Source organism: Xenopus laevis, chromosome 9_10S, assembly GCF_017654675.1.
Source record: "Xenopus laevis strain J_2021 chromosome 9_10S, Xenopus_laevis_v10.1, whole genome shotgun sequence".
Lineage (NCBI taxonomy): Eukaryota > Metazoa > Chordata > Amphibia > Anura > Pipidae > Xenopus > Xenopus laevis.
In genome coordinates, this window is record NC_054388.1 from 113,821,712 (window position 1) to 113,840,405 (window position 18,694).

Here is an 18,694-nt window from a genome sequence, read left to right on the forward strand (position 1 = left end):
TGATGTTGTTGCTATGAAGACACTTGTTGCTAAGGACCAGAAATGTGCTTTGTTGCTAGGCTGTCCTGGCCACCACCTTCAACTGACACTAGTATATAATATACAACAAACCTTCATCCCGCCATACAGACAATTTTTTATCGGGGTTATACGTATAAAGTTTTAAACCGCGGTGCAACTATTTGATGTCTCTTGTCCTGACTCTGAACCCACAGTGCTAGAAAGCTAGTATGGGTGGGCAGGGAATGGGGGATATCCAGAGTTTCTAAGAATAGTTGACTCCAGTTTTAACCAAGAAGTCAAAGATTTGCTTCAGAGATAATTGCTCCTCTTGGTGTACTTGGTACAGTCCAGTGAAAATTCTGGCAACCCTAGGATGGGCACCCTTAAAGGAACAGTAACATCAAAAATTGAACGTGTTCTAAAGTAATGAAAATATCATGTACTGTAGCCCTGTACTGGTAAAACTGATGTGTTTGCTTCAGAAACTCTACTATAGTTCATATAAAAAAAAGATGCTGTGTAGCAATGGTGGAAATTCAAAAACGTCTATATGGCACAGGATAAATAGCGGATAACAGATAACACCATTATGTTCTACAGAGCTTATCTGCTATCTACTGTGTGACCTGAGCCTTTTCTACTTGAATGAAAATGGCTGCCCCCATTGATACACAGCAGCTTATTTATATGAACAATAATCATGTTTCTGAAGCAAACACAGCAGTTTTATCAGTGCAGGGCAACACTGCATTATATTTTTATTACTTTAAAATACTTTCATTTTTTGACGTTACTGTTCCTTTAACTCCAGGGTACATAAGGTCACCCATCAGTAGATAAAAAACACAGATTCCATACTCTTATTCCAGTTTAACCCTTTAATTTCCAACATTTTCCATGTGCTATAAAGTCTCTGTGGTTTAACACGTCCTTCTGCATCTGCAGAAAACTGAGCACGAGATTCCAACTTTCCCCGCCCTTCTCAAGCTTTCCGCTTTTAACAAAAAGGGGGAAAAAAGTGACCTCAAGGGCCCCTGGGACCCCCCTTGAAGAGGGGATATTAAGTAGTTTTTATTTTTAATACATTCCTTAATAGTTTGTTGTATTTTTTTTTTTTTTTACATTTTGTTTCCTATTTAAAAAAAAAAAAAGAAACTAACACACACTCAGCCTCTCACATACGCACAATTACACACAGACTCACAACCGCCCATCAGAAAACCCAGTGACAACATCATTAAAATAATACAGCGACTCAACATATCATAAAAGGGAATAAAAAAACAAAAATGATATATGCGCTTAACTGGAGCCAGTGCCACAAGAGCAGCTGAGGAGGATCTTTTGGCACTGAACAGGTCAAGCAGTGGCAGATAATACGGTTTTGGGGACCATGAAACAATACTAAAGATAGGAGTCGGGCAAATCTAGGGCTGGAAGTTTGGGCAGTGGGTTATTGCTGGGGGGTGGGGGTTGCTGGAGAAATTGAACTGTAATGAGGGCATAAAATATAGAGCTCATGTGCTGGAAGAGAAATACCAAAGAAAATGGGGCTAAAGGGGAGCAATGGAGGTAGAAGGGAACAGAACAACAGAAGGGGAGTGTTTGCTCCTGGAGTGTAGTATGGGGTACAGGCTTGGAAAGCTCCCTTTGGCTGTAGTGGCTCAGGAATAGGATAGATGGGAGCCATTCGAGAGCTGGGAGGTGACACTGGTGCTACGACTCAGGCCTGCCTCTGAAGGACCCCCAGAGCCCCCTCTCCGAAGTGGCTGGGGGCTATTGCGAAGCAGCAGGAGCCCAGGCCGGCCACTTGAAGAGGACGATGGAGAGGCAGAGGAAGAAGAAGAGGAAGAAGAGGAGGCTAGAACAGACGAAGAGGATAAGGAACCAGGGTGGTGCAGTCCCCAGGAAGCAGAGGGTGGAGCAAGCAAGGTAGGTTGACGCCAGAGTTGAGGAGCACCCGTGTTTTGAACCCCATGGCTCCAGTGAGAGCCGCTGCGGGGAACTGGGCGGGATGGCCATCCAGGAGGAGGTGCTTGGTAGCCTTGGTTGAAGGCCTCAGCAGGGATGCCTGTCAAGGCCATGTTGCTGAATCCAAGCCGCATGCTCTCTGAGTCGAAAGCTTCAATTTCTCGGGCTTGTCTCTCTAGGAGGCTCCGGATTCGCTCTGAGCGCTCGGTCTGCAGGGCCAGCATTTCTTCCTCTATCTGTAAAAGACAAGGCGTATCAAGGTTAGGTTGCGCAACACCAAAAATGACAGTGGTACACTGGGAGTTTTACTAGACTCCTACTTTTCGGTGACCCGAGTTATATTTACATGGAGCCACAAGAGGTCAAACAAGAAGTCCAATTTATCCATGGAAGTGAATTCCTTTTCGGTTCTAATATCAATGGGTAAAACAGGCTGGTGGAGGTTTGGCGGCTGGTAGCATGTATACTGTATGTATATATGTGTATATGTATATATGTATGTATCTATATATATATATATATATATATATATATATATATATATATATATATATTAGGAGTTGCTGCTTTCAGTGGTACAGAAATTCTCACTGTGACTTCTGAAACAAAGCTACACCTTAGGATGAAGGTTTCCAACCTACCCTCTGTTCTAGAAGCGCTCTGCGAATCGACACTCGTTGCTCCAGCTCTTTTAGCTCGCGCTCATGTTGGGCCTCCGTGTGGATCTTGATCTTACTTTGATAGGCATTCAGGAGTTCCAGTTCTTTCTGCAGCTGGATCCGAAGTTCTTGGTATTCTGCTTCTTGGGTCTCATCCAGGCGCAACTGGGGAACAGAAGGGCAGAGTCACCACCTTCTAAACCATCTCATGTGCAGGAATATAACAAGTTCGAATTTTTCTGCACTTAACCACTAGAACATTGTCAATGGTATATAATAAATAAGGGTTTCTGATGGGAAGAGAAGCAGGAAATTATGTCTGATGGGATTGGAACTGGGTCCAGGAAGGACGTAAAAGTGTCTATTTCGAGGAATAAGACATAAGGTTTATGATAGGAATGAGACAAGGACCATGCCAGAAAATAAATAATTTTTTTTTTTTTATGTGATTTAATTGGAAAACTGGGCAGCAAACTGGAAAATGAGGTTCAATGTTGATAAATGCAGGTTATGCACTTTGGCAAAAATAATATAAATGCAAGTTATACACTAAATGGCAATGTGTTGGGAGTTTCCTTAAATGAGAAGGATCTTGGGGTCTTTGTAGATAACAAGTTGTCTAATTCTGGGCAGTGTCATTCTGTGGCTACTAAAGCAAATAAAGTTCTGTATAAAAAAGGGCATTGACTCAAGGGATGAAAAGATAATATACTGGGGAGATCATTTAGTGCTATGGGTAGGGTGATACTTACAGCCTGGGTGGAGAGCATCTCATTGATGCTGTGATCATACTGCTCAGCCAGGATAGCCAGTTTGCGTGTCTGCTCATCCTTCAACCTCTTCAGGATGCTCTTGTGTTCACTCTTAGGGGTCGTTTCCAGCAGGTGATTGCGCAAAGCTTTGTACTGCCGGGTCTGGATCTTGCACGTGTCTTGGAACTGGCGCTTTATCTGCAGCTCCTTCGACTTTAAGCATGAGGAAAAAGGAAAGGAAGAGAAGTGAACCAATGGAGACAAAGTGGAACAGGTAGATAAACAGCAAGTAAATCAAACCATTAAGTGTCTACTCTTTTGCCTGTATCTATGCCTTTTCCCCTGTCTGTGCCTAGCTTTCTCATCTGTAGGTTCTATGAGGTAGACACTGGCTCAGCTGGCAGTTTCAAGTTTGCAGAAGACTCCATTGTTCTCCGCCCAGCTTTTTTTCTTCTATGTCCCTCATGTAGTGAGGAGTGACCCAGTGATAGGCTCACATTTGTATTGTGCCCTATTGCCTCCCTGCGGCCCCTCAACAATCAGTCACTCACAGGCACAGCTTCTGCCTCCACTTTGTTGCAACCTGCCATCAGGCTTGGACAGTGGGGCTAAATTCAAATAGTTAAAGGAAAACTATACCCCCCAAACTACAAAAAGATATTGCATAAAACAGCTCATATGTAAAAACCTGCCTCCTGTAAATAAACCATTTTCATAATAATATACTTTTTTAGTAGTATATGCCATTGGGTAATCATAAATAGAAAATTGCCATTTTAAAAAATAAGGGCCGCCCCCTGGGATCGTAGGATTCACTGTACTCACAAACATACCAACAAACCATACATGTTAGGTCACATGAGCCAATTAGCAGACAGAGTTCTGTCTTTTGCTTCCTCACTTCTTCCTGTTACAGTTAGAGCTGCAGTATTTCTGGTCAGGTGATCTCTGAGGCAGCACACAGACCATCACTAAATGTTGCTTCAAGGCAAGAGATGTAAAAGGGCAATATTTACTTAAATATATATTTCAGTTTGTTAAGATTCTTTCAAATTTAATTTGATATAAACTGTCTGTTATTAAGTATTCATTTTGAGGGTTTTCATTTAAAGGGGTTGTTAACCTTAAAATTAACTTTTAGTATGATGTAGAGAGGGATGTTGTATTCTTTGTAGTTTATGAGTTATTTGCCTTTTTATTCCGCTGCTCTTCAGTTTGCAACTTCAGCAATCAGGTTGCAAGGGTAGAAATTCCCCTAGCAACCATGAATTGATTTGAATAAGAGACTGGAATATGAATAGGAAAGGGCCTGAATAGAAAGATGAGTAACAAAAAGTAGCATTAACAAATTGTAGCCTCACAGAGCATTTGGTTTTTTAGCTTGGGTCAGTGACACCCCCCCCCCCCCCTTAGAGAGACAGGAGACGAAAACAAATAATTAGAAAAACAATGAAAAATATGAAGCCAGTTAAAATGTTGCTTAGAAATAGCCATACTATTACATACTAAAAGTTAACATAAAGGTGAACCACCCCTTTAAGCCTCCGGGAAAATAGTGGCAGGAGCTGTGACAGTTCAGTAACAAAGGCTGCAGGGGAGACACAGTAAAAAGGTGAGATGAATGCTATAGAACATTCTTACTACATCACTATCCTTTTAAGATGTTATTACATGCTAGAATAAGTTACCCAGATATCAGACTGGGCTACCTCGGCTGTTGCTGAACTACATCAACCTCCTAATTTCCTCTGTTTCCCTGTCCTGGGCATGTTTGACTGGTTGTGCTCAACTGCACTAGTTACAAATCTAACATGAGTTGCATCTGATGGAAATAAATAGAATGAGTATAATAAATAAATAGAATCAGTTCCCCATCACCCTGCCCCTCTCTGTCACTTTATGGCTGGCAGTTGGAACGGTCTTCATATTACTTCTACTGACCAATCCATGCCAGGGTTTTTTTTTTTTTTACAGGGTAATACGTATGTTCTATATGTAGGGTTTAAGCCCCCCAATGTATGTGACGTAGAACATATTGTTTGCTGCACGGGGATTTGTTTACCAGGGATGTATTATTTTGTTATTAGGTGAATCCTCAATCTTTTATGAATGTTTTGGCATATGCAAAATAAGGAAATTTAAGATTAAAATAAAAAATGATCAGGATTGGATTTGGCCAGGCACATGCTGGAATTGGCAAAATCCTGGCTGAACCCCCTCCATACTGTACCTGCTCCAGCCCCTATGCTGTCTCCAGACTCAGACACAGATGGAGTAGACTTCTGTAATGCACTAAATCTCACTGTGCCCCTTACTTACTGCTCTTTCCCGGTCTGCCAATCCCTGCATCAACTACCTCAAACAGTTTTTCATCTTCCTCTGGATCAACTATCAATTAGGCAGGTCATATACAGACTTAAAGGGTTGAACTTAATGGACATGTGTCTTTTTTCAACCTAACTTACTACGTTAAAGGACAAGGAAAGGCAAAAAAATACAATCCCATTTTTACTTTCTTTAATGAAAAAGAAACCTATCTCCAATATACTTTAATTAAAAAATGTGTACTGTTTTTATAAGAAACCTGACTGTATGCAGTGAAATTCTCCATTTACTGCTGTGGATAGGAATTGTCAGACGGTCCCTAACTGCTGAGCAGGGAAACAATCATACTTATGTACAGCAGGGGGAGCCCCCGCCTTACTTCCCAGCCATGCAGAACTCAAGCAGCTTTGTTTATGATGATCCCTAAGCAGCCCAGACCACACTGAGCATGTGCACTTAGTCTTAGTCTTGCAAAAATGTATAACAAAGTTACAAGATGACGGCCAACTTTGAAAGCATAAATCATTTGTTTGATTAGGCTTGTGGTGCAGTAAGTTCATGTTTATGTTTATTATACAAAATACAGCATTTCTAGCCTTAATTTATTCTAGACTTTCCTTGTCCTTTAAATCTAACATGTGTTTCCCACCTTCTCCAACGTCATCTGTACTCACTCAACTCACAAGTCTCTAACTGGCATTATCTCCCACTCAGCCACTCTCCACTTGTAAACAGCTACAACTTCTCTCTCCTCTGCAACTTCCCACCAATATTTCCATCCCATCTTCACCTAATGTCTAACCTTGATAATCACACTTGATAATCACACTTGATAATCACACTTGATAATCACACTTCTGAGAACTTTTAGCCATCTCTCCTTGGCTCCCAATCCTATCCCTCTGTCCCTCCCTAATCAATTCTCTTTCTTTTCATCCCACAATCCCACCTTGGCCACCAGCTGAATATCATAACATTAAAAGTTTTTCTTAGATTTTTCAGTGTGCATACCTGTCCCAGTGGCCACCCATATGCATCTACATTTATCAGTGCCCAGCCTGTGTCTATACCGCTACCAGTAACTATACCTAGGGATGCACCAAATCCACTATTTTGGATTTGGCCAAACCCCCGAATCCTTTGTGAAAGATTTGGCTAAATACCGAACTGAATCCGAACCAAATTAGGGGGAAGAGGAAAAACATTTTATGTCCTTGTGTCCAAAAGTCACGCAATTTCCCTTCCCACCCCTAATTTGCATATGCAAATTAGGATTTGGATTTGGTTTGGCCAGGCAGAAGGATTTGGCCAAATCCTGCTGAAAAAGGCCGAATCCCGAACCGAATCCTGGATTCAGTGCATCCCTACCTATACCCCTACCAATGCCCAGCCTACGGCTTGTGCCTATACCCCTACCAGTGCCCAGCCTGTGCCTATACCCCTACCAGTAACCAGCCTGTGGCTTGTACCTATACCTGTATTAGTGTTCTGTCCAGCTAACCAGACTCACACAGATGGAGACACAAACCTAACCCGCACCCCACTCCCAGCACAACCACTGGCAAGCGCCTATATTACCCATTCATATGATCTCTTGGCCAATCAGCAAACCATTAACCCTTTCCTTGCTCAGGAGAGACAGTCAGGCTACTGCTGGGGGAAGCCCCATGCCAGACAGATGGTGATAAAACAGAAATAAATGAAAGACACTGGGATGAGGTCAAATTCAATTCAGACGTTTATTACAAAAAAAACAAAAAAAAACAAAACAAAACACAAACACAAAAAGAAGCCTTATTTACATTGGGACAAATAACGAAAAGATGGCAAGGAACACATATATATATATATATATATGCAAGTCTATTTAACCTCTTACTGGCCAGTGTGCAGGGGGTCTGGCAGCAGGGGGGTTAAATGCAATTCCATATATATCTTCATGTTGATCAATAACAAATGTCAGCAGCCTATACAGTGTGCAGGGAGGGGACAAAATAAATATAGGAAATGATACAGAAATTGCAGGATTATGTACAAAAGACTAAAATAAAACAAAAACATACGGTGAAATACCACAAAAAAATGTGTTTTGTTTTGGTTTTTTTTTACCTGCATTTTCTTGGTGGTGGGGGGGGAGGCTGGTCTCTGGCATAGAAAGGGTTAATGGATATTCCTAAACTGACAGGAACCAACGCTTGGATTTAAAAGCTCAGAAGCTGGTTGTCATTACCCAAAACGCCCATTAGGTGTCAATGTAATTAGATGGTGCATTTGATTGGCAACCAACAGTAACAACCGCAATGCTTAGAGCTGCCAACAAATGTTGCAGCAGACACCAATGGAAAGCCAATCTTTAAATCATGGGTTGTCAAACAGATGCATGCTATTGGCCGTCCTAGTCAGACCAATCCCAATAGTGCAGTAAAGGTCCCTCCCAAACACAGGTGGAACTGGGCATGGGACCAAGTGTGAAGTCACGCAGTAATGTGCATGTTCCTACACCTGATACAATATAAACACATACGTTTTATACAGACACTGCCCCCTTCATCAGCTCCTGACACCCAGAAAAACTTGCTGCCACCAACATGTTCTCAACATATGGGCAGGAAAAAACAAGAGCCATAATGAAAAGTGCAAACATTCTTAAAGGATAAATAAATCTTTAAAATAAAAGTCAGTGTAAAATTGATGAGGGTGATATTCAAAGTACTTTTGTCATTTACATTCATTATTTATTTACTCCAAGATATTAAGGGATACATGTACTGTTAATATGAATGAATTTTGTTCCAACAGCGCCACCTGCTGGTCAGTTTCCCACCAGTCTGACCACCAAGTAGTCAAGGAAGTTGTCAGGAGAAAGAAAGAGGCTGCTCTGATGTTCTTCTGCTTAGGAAAGATTTGAGAAAGGTTTCTAATTGTTTTTCTAAGCAGAAGAACATCAGCCTCTTTCTTTCTCCTGACAACTTCCTTGACTACTTGGTGGTCAGACTGGTGGGAAACTGACCAGCAGGTGGCGCTGTTGGAACAAAAATCATTCATATTAACAGTAAATTTGTAAATGCAACTAAAAATCTCCTCTTCTTCAAGGCGACTAATCTCCCCGAACTGCCTCCCCGCCAGCTAAAATGTAAATCGCGATTCGTTTTCCAAAGTCGCCTGACGAGGAAACTTTGTGTGACATTGGAAAACAATGGATCCAAGTGCCATCCCGCAGTGATTTACATTTTAGCCGGCGGGAAGCCAGTTCGGGGAGATTTGTCGCCGGGCAACTAATGTCTCCGAATCTGCCCATGTGCCCTGACCCTTAAACAACACATAGTATGTTTAAATAGTAATGATCCTTTCCTGATTTTTTTCCTGGTTTCTAATTTGGTATCAAAATGAAACAGCTTGGCAGGCTGGAGACCCACCTTACTGAGTTACTACCAGAGGCAGGAGGATTAAACAGATACATTTAAAAACAGTAAGAAATGTAAACTTATAAATACCAGTTGAAAAAAAAGTCCTGGCATGTGATTAGAACTGCCCCTTTAAGTACGGCTCCCGCTGGTCTGTGTCACACCATTTGGGTTAAGTCCAAGCTTATCTACCCTGGTTTGTAATGGGTTAACAGGGAGCATAGCTAATGACTTGGGTAAAGGGAAAGTTCAATGTGTATCATAAGTCTGGGGGTAATGGGGAGAAATTGCTGCAGCTTCACATAACAAGAGGCCCCTCTCATTTTAGTGACTTCATAATATTTTTATTAAGAACAAGTCCAAGAGAAAATTAATATTAGGGATGCACCAAATCCAGGATTCGGTTTGGGATTCGGCCAGGATTCTGCCGAATCCCTGTGCCTGGCCAAACCAAATCCTAATTTGCATATGTAAATTAGGGTGGGTAGGGAAATCACATGACTTTTTTCGTCACATAGAAGATTTTTTTCCTCTTTTTCCTGCCCCTAATTTGCAAAATAGGATTCGGAATCGGTTCAGTATTCGGCCAAATCTTTCACCAAGGATTCGGCCGAATCTTTCACCAAGGATTCGGCAGAATCCCAAATAGTGGATTCGGTGCATCCCTAATGAAAATACATTGGCCCCTCAGTGCACCAGTAGAATAGGCACAAGGCAGCATAAAGTGACCAATTAGGGGCAATAACAAACCATTAAACAGGCTCCCTCTGTACAGCACTGTCACCTACAACTGCCATATTTACCTGACATTATTGCACCACAGTAAAAAGCCCCCCCCCCCTTCCATTTTACTTTTTTTTTCAGGGACTGCAAAAAATTATGTAAAATCCGAGAAAATTTATTTAGCTTTTTATTTAGTATCTGGTTGCTAGAGTCCAAAACCCTAGCAACCATGCATTGATTTGAATAAAAAACTGGAATATAATAAAAGGGGTTGTTCACATTTCAGTTAACTTTTAGCATGATGTAGAGAGTGATATTCTGAGACAATTTGCAATTGGTTTTCATTTTTTATTATTTATGGTTTTTGAGTTATTTAGCTTTTTATTCAGCAGCTCTACAGTTTGCAATTGCAACAGTGGTTGCTAGGGTCCAAATGACCCTACCAACCATGCATTGATTTGAATAAGATACTGGAATATGAAAGGCCTGAATAGAAAGATGAGTAATAAAAAAGTTGCTTTAACAATAAATGTGTAGCCTTACAGAGCATTTGTTTTGTAGATGGGGTCAGTGACCCCCATTTGAGAGCTGGAAAGAGTCAGAAGAAGGCAGCAAATATTTAAAAAAAATGATAAATAAAATAATGAGCACCAATTGAAGCTACTTTGAATTGGCATTCTATAAAATACTAAAAGTTAATTTAAAGGTGAACCATACTGAAGAATCTGGCCAATAAAAAAGCCAGCTGGAAAGTGACCAATGAATTCAGTGTGAGTTCAGGTGTAAGTGAGTCTGCTCAGCTTGTTGAAAATATAAAGACATTTGTACAGCCAGGGTAAATAATATAACCAGGAAAAATAATGCAAAACCAAGGTTGTACCCATATGTGCCTCATGTCCCCCCTCATTTCTATCGAGTCACAATACTTATACAATTAGGACTGAAATATGGGGCCAACCAACCAGTTCTGCACTCATGCACTTACAAAGCCTTTAAGGACACCTGATTGGTCACTACTGACTGGTCACTACTCACTGGTCACTACTCATTGGTCACTACTCATTGGTCACTACTCATTGGTCACTACTGGAAACAAGCCCAAGTGACTCGACACAAGCACAAGTGTACAGGCCACCAGCAGAGACAGGACACAATCACAGCATGAAGTCATTCTGAAACAACCAATCACAATGAAGCAGGCTGGCAAGTCTCAAAGCCACAATATAGAAATACAACCTTTCAGCCGGTGACTGCAGTACTGGGGGTGGAGGGGGTAATTTGGGGGTAGTACAGTGGTATGACTGGTACTGTATGGCACTAGAATATACAATAGATGCCCCAGTTCCCCAGAGGTCAGACAGCGGAGGACACTCGTCACATCTATGCAGTTGGGGATTAAGACCAGCTCGACCCGTGTAACACAAGGAAAAAAGACAGAACAAAAGTGTTTCCCATGAAGACACTGCCAGTGGTTTGATCCCATGTAAGCTGCTCCTGACCGACCCCTAACTGCATTCTAATAAGGCACTATATGGAAGGCAGTGGTTAAGACTGGATAATGAACAGCTTTTGCTCATCTCCATGGTTTGGGCGGTTTTGTCCTCCTGCCTGTGCTGTGTCTGCCGACTCCCCTGCCCACTGGGGTCCCTCTCAGATCCCAACACTTGTCAGCCTCCCTCCTGCGCTGCTCCTGACTCATCAGCCTGGGAATTCTACTGGGCCTCTCTGCTCGTAGGAGCCTCATCTTCTCCATGTAAATAAGGGCTGCTGGAGGGAGAACCCCACACAGCCTCCGCACGCCCTTTGTTAATGTCTGATTCACCATTTTTATCATTCTTGATGGAGTGTTAACAATCCTCTTACGCCAATAAACCCAACCTCCACTCACAGACCTGGAGTCTCCAGCCAACACTGGGATACGGCTTCGGAATCCACCCTTGTAGGTTTTTGGGAAAAGGTAGAATAGGCCACCTTCTCCGGCTGCTCCACATCGCTGCAGGACTCTGAACAGAGGCCCGGGCAAGCGCAGGAGGGCACGGAGCCATAATCTACGCGCTCGTTTTGGCCAGTCTTCCAGCCATTCCCCAGCGGGCCTTCCCAATGAGCCCGCCACCAGGAAGAGTGAAAGGAAGATACCTGGCGATGTGAATACCCCAACTGCTATAGCCAGAACAGGCACATAATATAAATGCAGCCGGTAGCTTGAGGCTAGAGCAGCCACTGCTCCACAACTTTGGGCCAGCAGCAGAAAGGAGGCTGGACTCAAATCAAAGACCCAGTACAACATAATGTAGCAGCAAAGCAGGCTGGCCCCCAGTGTCTCTAGAGCTACTAGGACAGAGTCCAGCAAGGGTCCTGGCCTCCACAGGGTGAGAAGAGCCAGAAGCAGTGGGAGTAATGACCAAGGACAAAAAGGGCGGGAAGCTGCTATCAGGGTAAGGACAGCACATAGGGAATGGCTTGGCAGAGAGGAGGCATTTGGTGTTGGAGCTTGACACAGAGAGTTGGTAGGCTCTTGCGCCCACTCAGAAGACAGCTCAAAATAAGGGACCTCCTGGTCTGGGCAGCCATCTGCCTCTGTTCTCTCTGGGGTCACCTCTAAGTACACAGGCTCTTCCTCATCCTCAGAGCTACAGAGGCTAAACTGGTCTCCCTCTCCCCCCTCTACCTCCACCACCTCCTCTACCACCACCTCCTCCTCCCCAGGCCTTACTTTGAGGCTTTTGGGCTGCTGTCGGACCTCGGCTGCATGCTTCTGTCGCAGTTCCTGCTCTCGCCGTTTGTTGTACTCCAGCTGATTCCCCAGTTCTGTTTGGTGCTGCATGCGAATGAGTTCACTCCTCGTGTGCTGCAGGAGCTGCAGGTGGCGGAACTCCAACTCTTGGGTGCACTCGTGCTGGCGCAGGAGCATTGCGCACTCTAGATCCCGCTGAGTCTGCTTTTTGTTTAGCTCCTGAGAAAGAAGATAATCAAAAATGTCAGCCAAGAATCACCCAACTTACCGCTCCTTACCAAGTCAGTTTCCTCTCAGGATAACCAAAAGTACCATAAGTACCTAACCCGTTCTATCTTTTCCCAAGTATCCCTTCTCACCGTCCCACACCTTCCCAAAGACATGCCCCCCCCCCATTGGTTAGGTCTCCCTCACCTCTCGCAGCAGATCCTGGTCCAGGTTGTGCCGCGCCAACAGCATTTTGCGCTTGTATTGGCGGCACTGCAACTCAAAGTACTGTCTCTGCCGGCGCAGCAGGTTGGCCTCCTCCTCCGCCTGGTAGTGCTGCATGCTCTCCTTCTGCCTCAGCAGCCATTCCTGCTTCTCTCTTTTCGGGGTGCTCTGGTTCTCTTGCAACTCCTGGGAAGAACAGGAAACATTATGCACCGGGAACGTTTTGCAATCCATAAACAGGGAACTACATTGATTATTGTGCATTAATCTTCTAGTTTTTCTTAAACAGCTTGTCATGAAAGTTCTATACACTATATCCACTAACAACGTTGTTGCTGAAGCTAAATCCCTTATAATGCAGCTTGTGCACATGCCAAACACCATACATAGTCCATATACCCAAACAGCAATTCTGATCCCTGAGTCAGCAATATTGTCATTCCAGCTCCATGCTGCATACCTGCCCCTAGTATAACCCCTACCTCCTTCAGCTGCTCCTTGCGGATCTTGTACTGGCGTTTTTGGCTCTCGAGCAGGTTAGTGAGCTCTTTCTTTTGCTGGCCCAAGATATGTTGCTGGAATTTCTTCTCTTCTGTCATTGCTGCCTTAGCCTGGGAGATAATATGGTAGAATCAATCAGCGGTTAGACTCAGAGACTAAATTTCTTGCTTCTCCTGACCTCATTTGCCTGGTGACTAATCTCCCCGAATCTGCTCGTGTGGCCACTCCCAGTCACACTTATTATACACTCCACTCATCAGCTCCTTCCCTTATGACATGGTGCAGACCTGTACAATAGTTATGAATTGGCAGGAATATTGCAACATGAACCTAATCCTTTCCAAGCTAGCCAAAATGTTTAAAGGGGAACTCTGGCTTCCAAACCAAAATTTGATAAAGAGGCCCACATAACTCAGAAACCCCTAATATACCCATCACAATTAACCGTTTCTTTAAAAAGTATGAATAAATGGCATTTTCTATGCTGAAATCCAGCTGTCTAACAATTCCTCTCTTTCTGCATCATTTGAAATCCTGGCAGGGAAGGAGGGACTAAACACTGATGTTACACATTATAACAACTTCTCCACAGCTTACAGACAGCATGCAGGAACTACATAACCCACAATGCATTGCACTATGATGTTCTGTTCCTTATTGAAATCATGTAGGGAATTGTGGGGTTTGGAGGATGCAGGCTGAGGACAGATGGCTGTTGATACAAAGTAACAGTAGTCGGCCAGCTCAGCAAAGTAGTCAGACAGATTAGCAGGAGAGCAGGGGGCTAGGCTTAGGGAACTGTCAGAAACCATTAAAAATCATGAAAAGTCTGCATATTTTTTAATTGATGTATTTTGCAAAGTTGCTTGGAATTATGTTTCCTTTTCAAAAAAGCTTATGTTTTTGTGGAGTTCCCCTTTAAATATTATGAAACCTGCAAACAACCCACCCCTGTGAGGACATCAGATGTGGCAGGTTAGGGGCAATTACATCACTGGAAGCTGCTAGTGGTTTAGTCTATGACCAGCCAATCCCATGCCTGAAGGTAGGTAAAAACCATTGTACATGGCTAGCCCAGAACCCTCACATCACTACTGTACAAATTATTCTACAGTTCCCAATTCTCTGTACTTCCCACACCCACAAAGCCATTATTATCAATCACCTCATAACATGTAAATTAGGACTGCATATTTTAACTTTGCCTCCACCATCCACCTCCCTCTCCTCTGTCCCAGTCGAATATTTCCTTCTCTACCTCCTTCTCGAAGATGGCCTGGTGCTTCTTAGATAGCTTTTCATTCTCGGCAGAAAAGTTGCTCCGATGAGCCTCCAGCTCTTTGTCTAAGCGTTGCTGGTGCTCATCCAGTTCTGATTTCAGCTTGTTCTCCAAAGCCATCAGCTGCTTCTGGTGCTGTCGTCGCATGCGTTTGTAGCCAGACATCTGCTCTCTCAGTGCCGAGTCCTGCTCATGTTCCTGGATCTGTCTCGTTACCTGGAGGTTGTGCAGAGGGAGAGGCCAGTGAGCGGTGAAAAGCCAAAGGAAGGATTACAGGAGAGGTCAGAAGAAGTTGTAAAGCAGAGGAGAGCACCAAGACCTGATTCTCCTCTCTCAGAATAATAACTTACCAGGGACGCTGTTCTGATAGTGGCAAAATGGTCACGGTTGCGGCAATATGCCCTGCGCCGGGCTGCAGATGAGGACTGCTGGGCTTCCATCTCTGGCTGATACGGATCATCATATATATTATCATGTGCCTGGCAATGGGCAAGATACATATGAGCCGTGAAGGAAAAAGGATTCACAATGAGCAACAGATAATATATATTAGGGATGCACCAAATCCAGGATTTGGCCTTTTTCAGTAGGATTAGGCCGAATCCTTGTGGAAGGGAAATCATGACTTTTCATCACAAAACAAGGAAGTAAAAAAAATTATTTTTCCTATTCCTTTCCCAGACCTAATTTGCATATTCAAATTAGGATTTGGATTCTGTATTTGGCCAAATCTTTCACAAAGGATTCGGCCGAATCCCAAATAGTGGTGCAACCCTACTATACTGTATATACACCCGGGCACTGAAAACAGCAGACAGAAGCTATGGGGAGGGGACAGTCGTTTGTAGAGGACACACATAACTTGTCACTTAACTCCATACAAACACAGCGGAGTCTGATAGTTACCGGAAGGCGATGAATGACGGAGCTGTTGGACGTCACTGTGTGCTCCCCCTCCTGCATCATTGCCATTTCTCCACTGTCATCAGAAGCATCAGCGAGGCTGTTGACGGAGCTGCTCTGGCTGCTGGCGCTGATGGACATGCTTGGCACTGATTGGCTGCTTTCCATGCTGGTTATGGTGCCCGTGCAGTGTAAGAACTGTTCTGCCTCCTGGGGATATAGGTAACATATTATTAGCCTACCTTTCCCTGAGTTTGGTGGGTACTCAAAGCCTCACATACCATCAAAATCAAATCCCTTTTGTATCTACTGCCGGCTGCTCTCTACTGCCGGCTGCTCTTTACTGCCGGCTGCTCTCTACTGCCGGCTGCTCTCTACTGCCGGCTGCTCTCTACTGCCGGCTGCTCTCTACTGCCGGCTGCTCTCTACTGCCGGCTGCATCTACTGCCGGCTGCATCTACTCCCTTGTTTACCCACTGCAGCTGTTCCCCTCACCTCCTCCTCCTCTGTAGTCTCTGTGTTTGGCCCATTCTGGGTGTCCTGGAAGAGGATTTTCTTCATTTTGCGGTACTGCAGATTATCCAGCTCTCTCACAGCATCCTTTGTGCGTTGGATCAGCTCCATGATGACGGTCTGTGGGCGCTCCCTTTGTAGGAATCGGTGCTGGGAACAAGATGGGACAAATTAAAGTTCTTCAAGGAGAAGGAAAGCTACCAAGGCAGTTTATTGTCAAAAGATTTGCCAGAACAGTGCTTTTAAAATGCTTTTCCATACCTAAACAGCTCTAGACATACCTAAACAGTCTCTGCTTGTTTAGAATAGCAGCTGCCATATTAGCTTGATGTGCCATCACTTCCTGTCCGAGTCTCTTCCTGATTGCTCATCTGAGCTCAAATTACAGGAGAGAGGGGGAAAAGAAGCAAACTGAGCATGCTCAAGCCCTAGCCCTGGAGGTTTAAACAGGAAGTCTGATACAGAAGCCCATGAGTACACAATAGAAGGTATGAAATGAGCGATTACTTTTGACAGAGGACTCAGAGCAGCACTAGTGTATTTATATAGACCTTTCTGATAATGCTTACGTAGTTTTAACCCTTCCTTCTCCTCTAAGAGGGAGAACAGACAAGTAGCTCACACATACAGCAGTGCCTAGACTAGGGTACTCTATAGACAGACCCCACCCTCTTACAGTTAGAACTCCCACTTACCTTCAGCAGCATGTCAGAGGTGGGTCTGTCCTGGGGGATCTTCTGCAGGCAGGAATCCACAAAGTTTCGAAAATATTCAGACCTAGAGAGATTGAGGCTCACAGGCTTTAGGCTACTGATTCCTGAGGCAACTGTCATACATAAATATACATTATGGGGCAATGAATGTCTGTCTGACTGAACTCTGGTTTGAAGTTACTCCCTTATTTGCTTCCCTATACACATGCTGTCTGGCAATTAAGTGTTCCTACTACTGCCTGTAGGTGGCACTCCCACATCTCACCTGCTACCTACCTACCTATAGACAAATGCAGAGTAAAAGGGACATTGGTCCTTCCAGTACAACCTGTGCCTCCTGTAACAACCTACACATGCAACCCTCACACTGCTCCACACTGTAACATGGAACATATACAAAATATACCTTATGTAAAAAGCAGTGATTTCTTCCCTTTTATGTTTCTATTAGGAAAATACATGTATATAGGATTATAAATCTTTATTATATAAATGTTATGTGTGGGGCTGCCATAGTAAATAAGGTTTCATCTATACACTTCTGGGAAACGAACTGTCAGAGTACAGGGCTGATAATAAACAGCAATTGCTGTAAAGGGGGAGATATCCTGTGGTCTCCAAAATAATAAAATTAAACTCAAATAATATATTCCCAGCCATTATAGCCCTGCAAGAGTGGTATATTGTGTGAAGCTGCATTTGTACGCAGGTAGGTGCTCACCAGTGATTGGACTGTAGGACAGGAGACTCGTTCTGAGCGATGTGATATAAGGCACTCATTGCATTCATGTTAAACAGGGGCGGCTTCCTCTCGGCTATACAGGGAACAGAAGAGAAAGCATTAGATCAGCACCTTCACTTCCACAGCATGGAGCAATGGGGCCATTCTGAGAATAAGTAAGAGGAGAACAACAAGCTGTGGGCCACTAGGTGGGTTTGGGAGAGGCATTTCCACCTTTAGAAAGCTAGAGTGGCCAGAAGGGCAAGGAGTAGAGATCTGGACTCAGCTTAAAGGAGAACTTAACCCTAAAAATGAATATGGCTAAAAATGACATTTTATATAGTGAACTTATTGCACGAGGCTAAAGTTTGAGCTTGTCAATAGCAGCAATGATCCAGGACTTCAAACTTGTCACAGAGGGTCACCATCTTGGAAAGTGTCTGTGACACTCACATGCTCAGTGGGCTCTGATTGGCTGTTGAGAAGCTAAGCTTAGGGCTCGTCACTAATTATCCAGCAGAAAATGAGCTTCCCTGGCTGTAATATAAGCTGATGCTACAGGTTTGCTGATTATTCAATTCTGATGCTAATTGCACTGGTTTCTGTGCTGCCATGTAGTAATTATCTGTATTAATTACTAATCAGCCTTATATTGTGACATTTCTATTCTATGTGTACTGTATATTGTGAGTGGCTCCCTAAGCTCAGTAAGTGACAGCAGCACAGAGCATGTGCAGTGAATCAGCAGAAAAGAAGATGGGGAGCTACTGGGGCATCTTTGGAGACACAGATCTTTACTGCTAAAGGCAGTGGTTGCCTAGGGCTGGTACAGAAGCACAAAACATCATGTACAATATTTCTACCAACTTCTTTAGTTAAAGGGATACTGTCATGGGGAAATTTTTTTTTTCAAAATGAATCAGTTAATAGTGCTGCTCCAGCAGAATTCTGCACTGAAATCTATTTCTCAAAAGAGCAAACAGATTTTTTTATATTCAATTTTGAAATTTGACATGGGGCTAGACATATTGTCAATTTCCCAGCTGCCCCAAGTCATGTGA

The 18,694-nt window shown here is 43.5% G+C and overlaps 1 protein-coding gene across 3 annotated transcripts in view; it reads right to left on the minus strand.

The window, feature by feature from the left end:
• Positions 1–866: 866 nt before the first annotated feature.
• taok2.S (TAO kinase 2 S homeolog) overlaps positions 867–18,694 on the minus strand; it is a 32,892-nt gene continuing 15,064 nt past the window's right edge. For 2 of the 3 annotated variants that reach the window (XM_018240708.2, XM_018240709.2), the window contains exons 9-20: positions 17,634–17,727; positions 16,895–16,976; positions 16,182–16,349; positions 15,690–15,896; positions 15,134–15,262; positions 14,763–14,999; positions 13,486–13,614; positions 12,986–13,189; positions 12,551–12,790; positions 3,386–3,598; positions 2,616–2,798; positions 867–2,210 (exon numbers count right to left, since the gene is read on the minus strand). In XM_018240708.2, coding sequence (XP_018096197.1) covers positions 1,668–2,210; positions 2,616–2,798; positions 3,386–3,598; positions 12,551–12,790; positions 12,986–13,189; positions 13,486–13,614; positions 14,763–14,999; positions 15,134–15,262; positions 15,690–15,896; positions 16,182–16,349; positions 16,895–16,976; positions 17,634–17,727 — 2,429 coding nt within the window. In that variant the 3' untranslated portion in view covers positions 867–1,667. Of the gene's footprint in view, positions 2,211–2,615; positions 2,799–3,385; positions 3,599–10,397; positions 12,791–12,985; positions 13,190–13,485; positions 13,615–14,762; positions 15,000–15,133; positions 15,263–15,689; positions 15,897–16,181; positions 16,350–16,894; positions 16,977–17,633; positions 17,728–18,694 lie in introns of those variants that run through there. The other variant, XM_041578901.1, reaches the window with a different exon arrangement.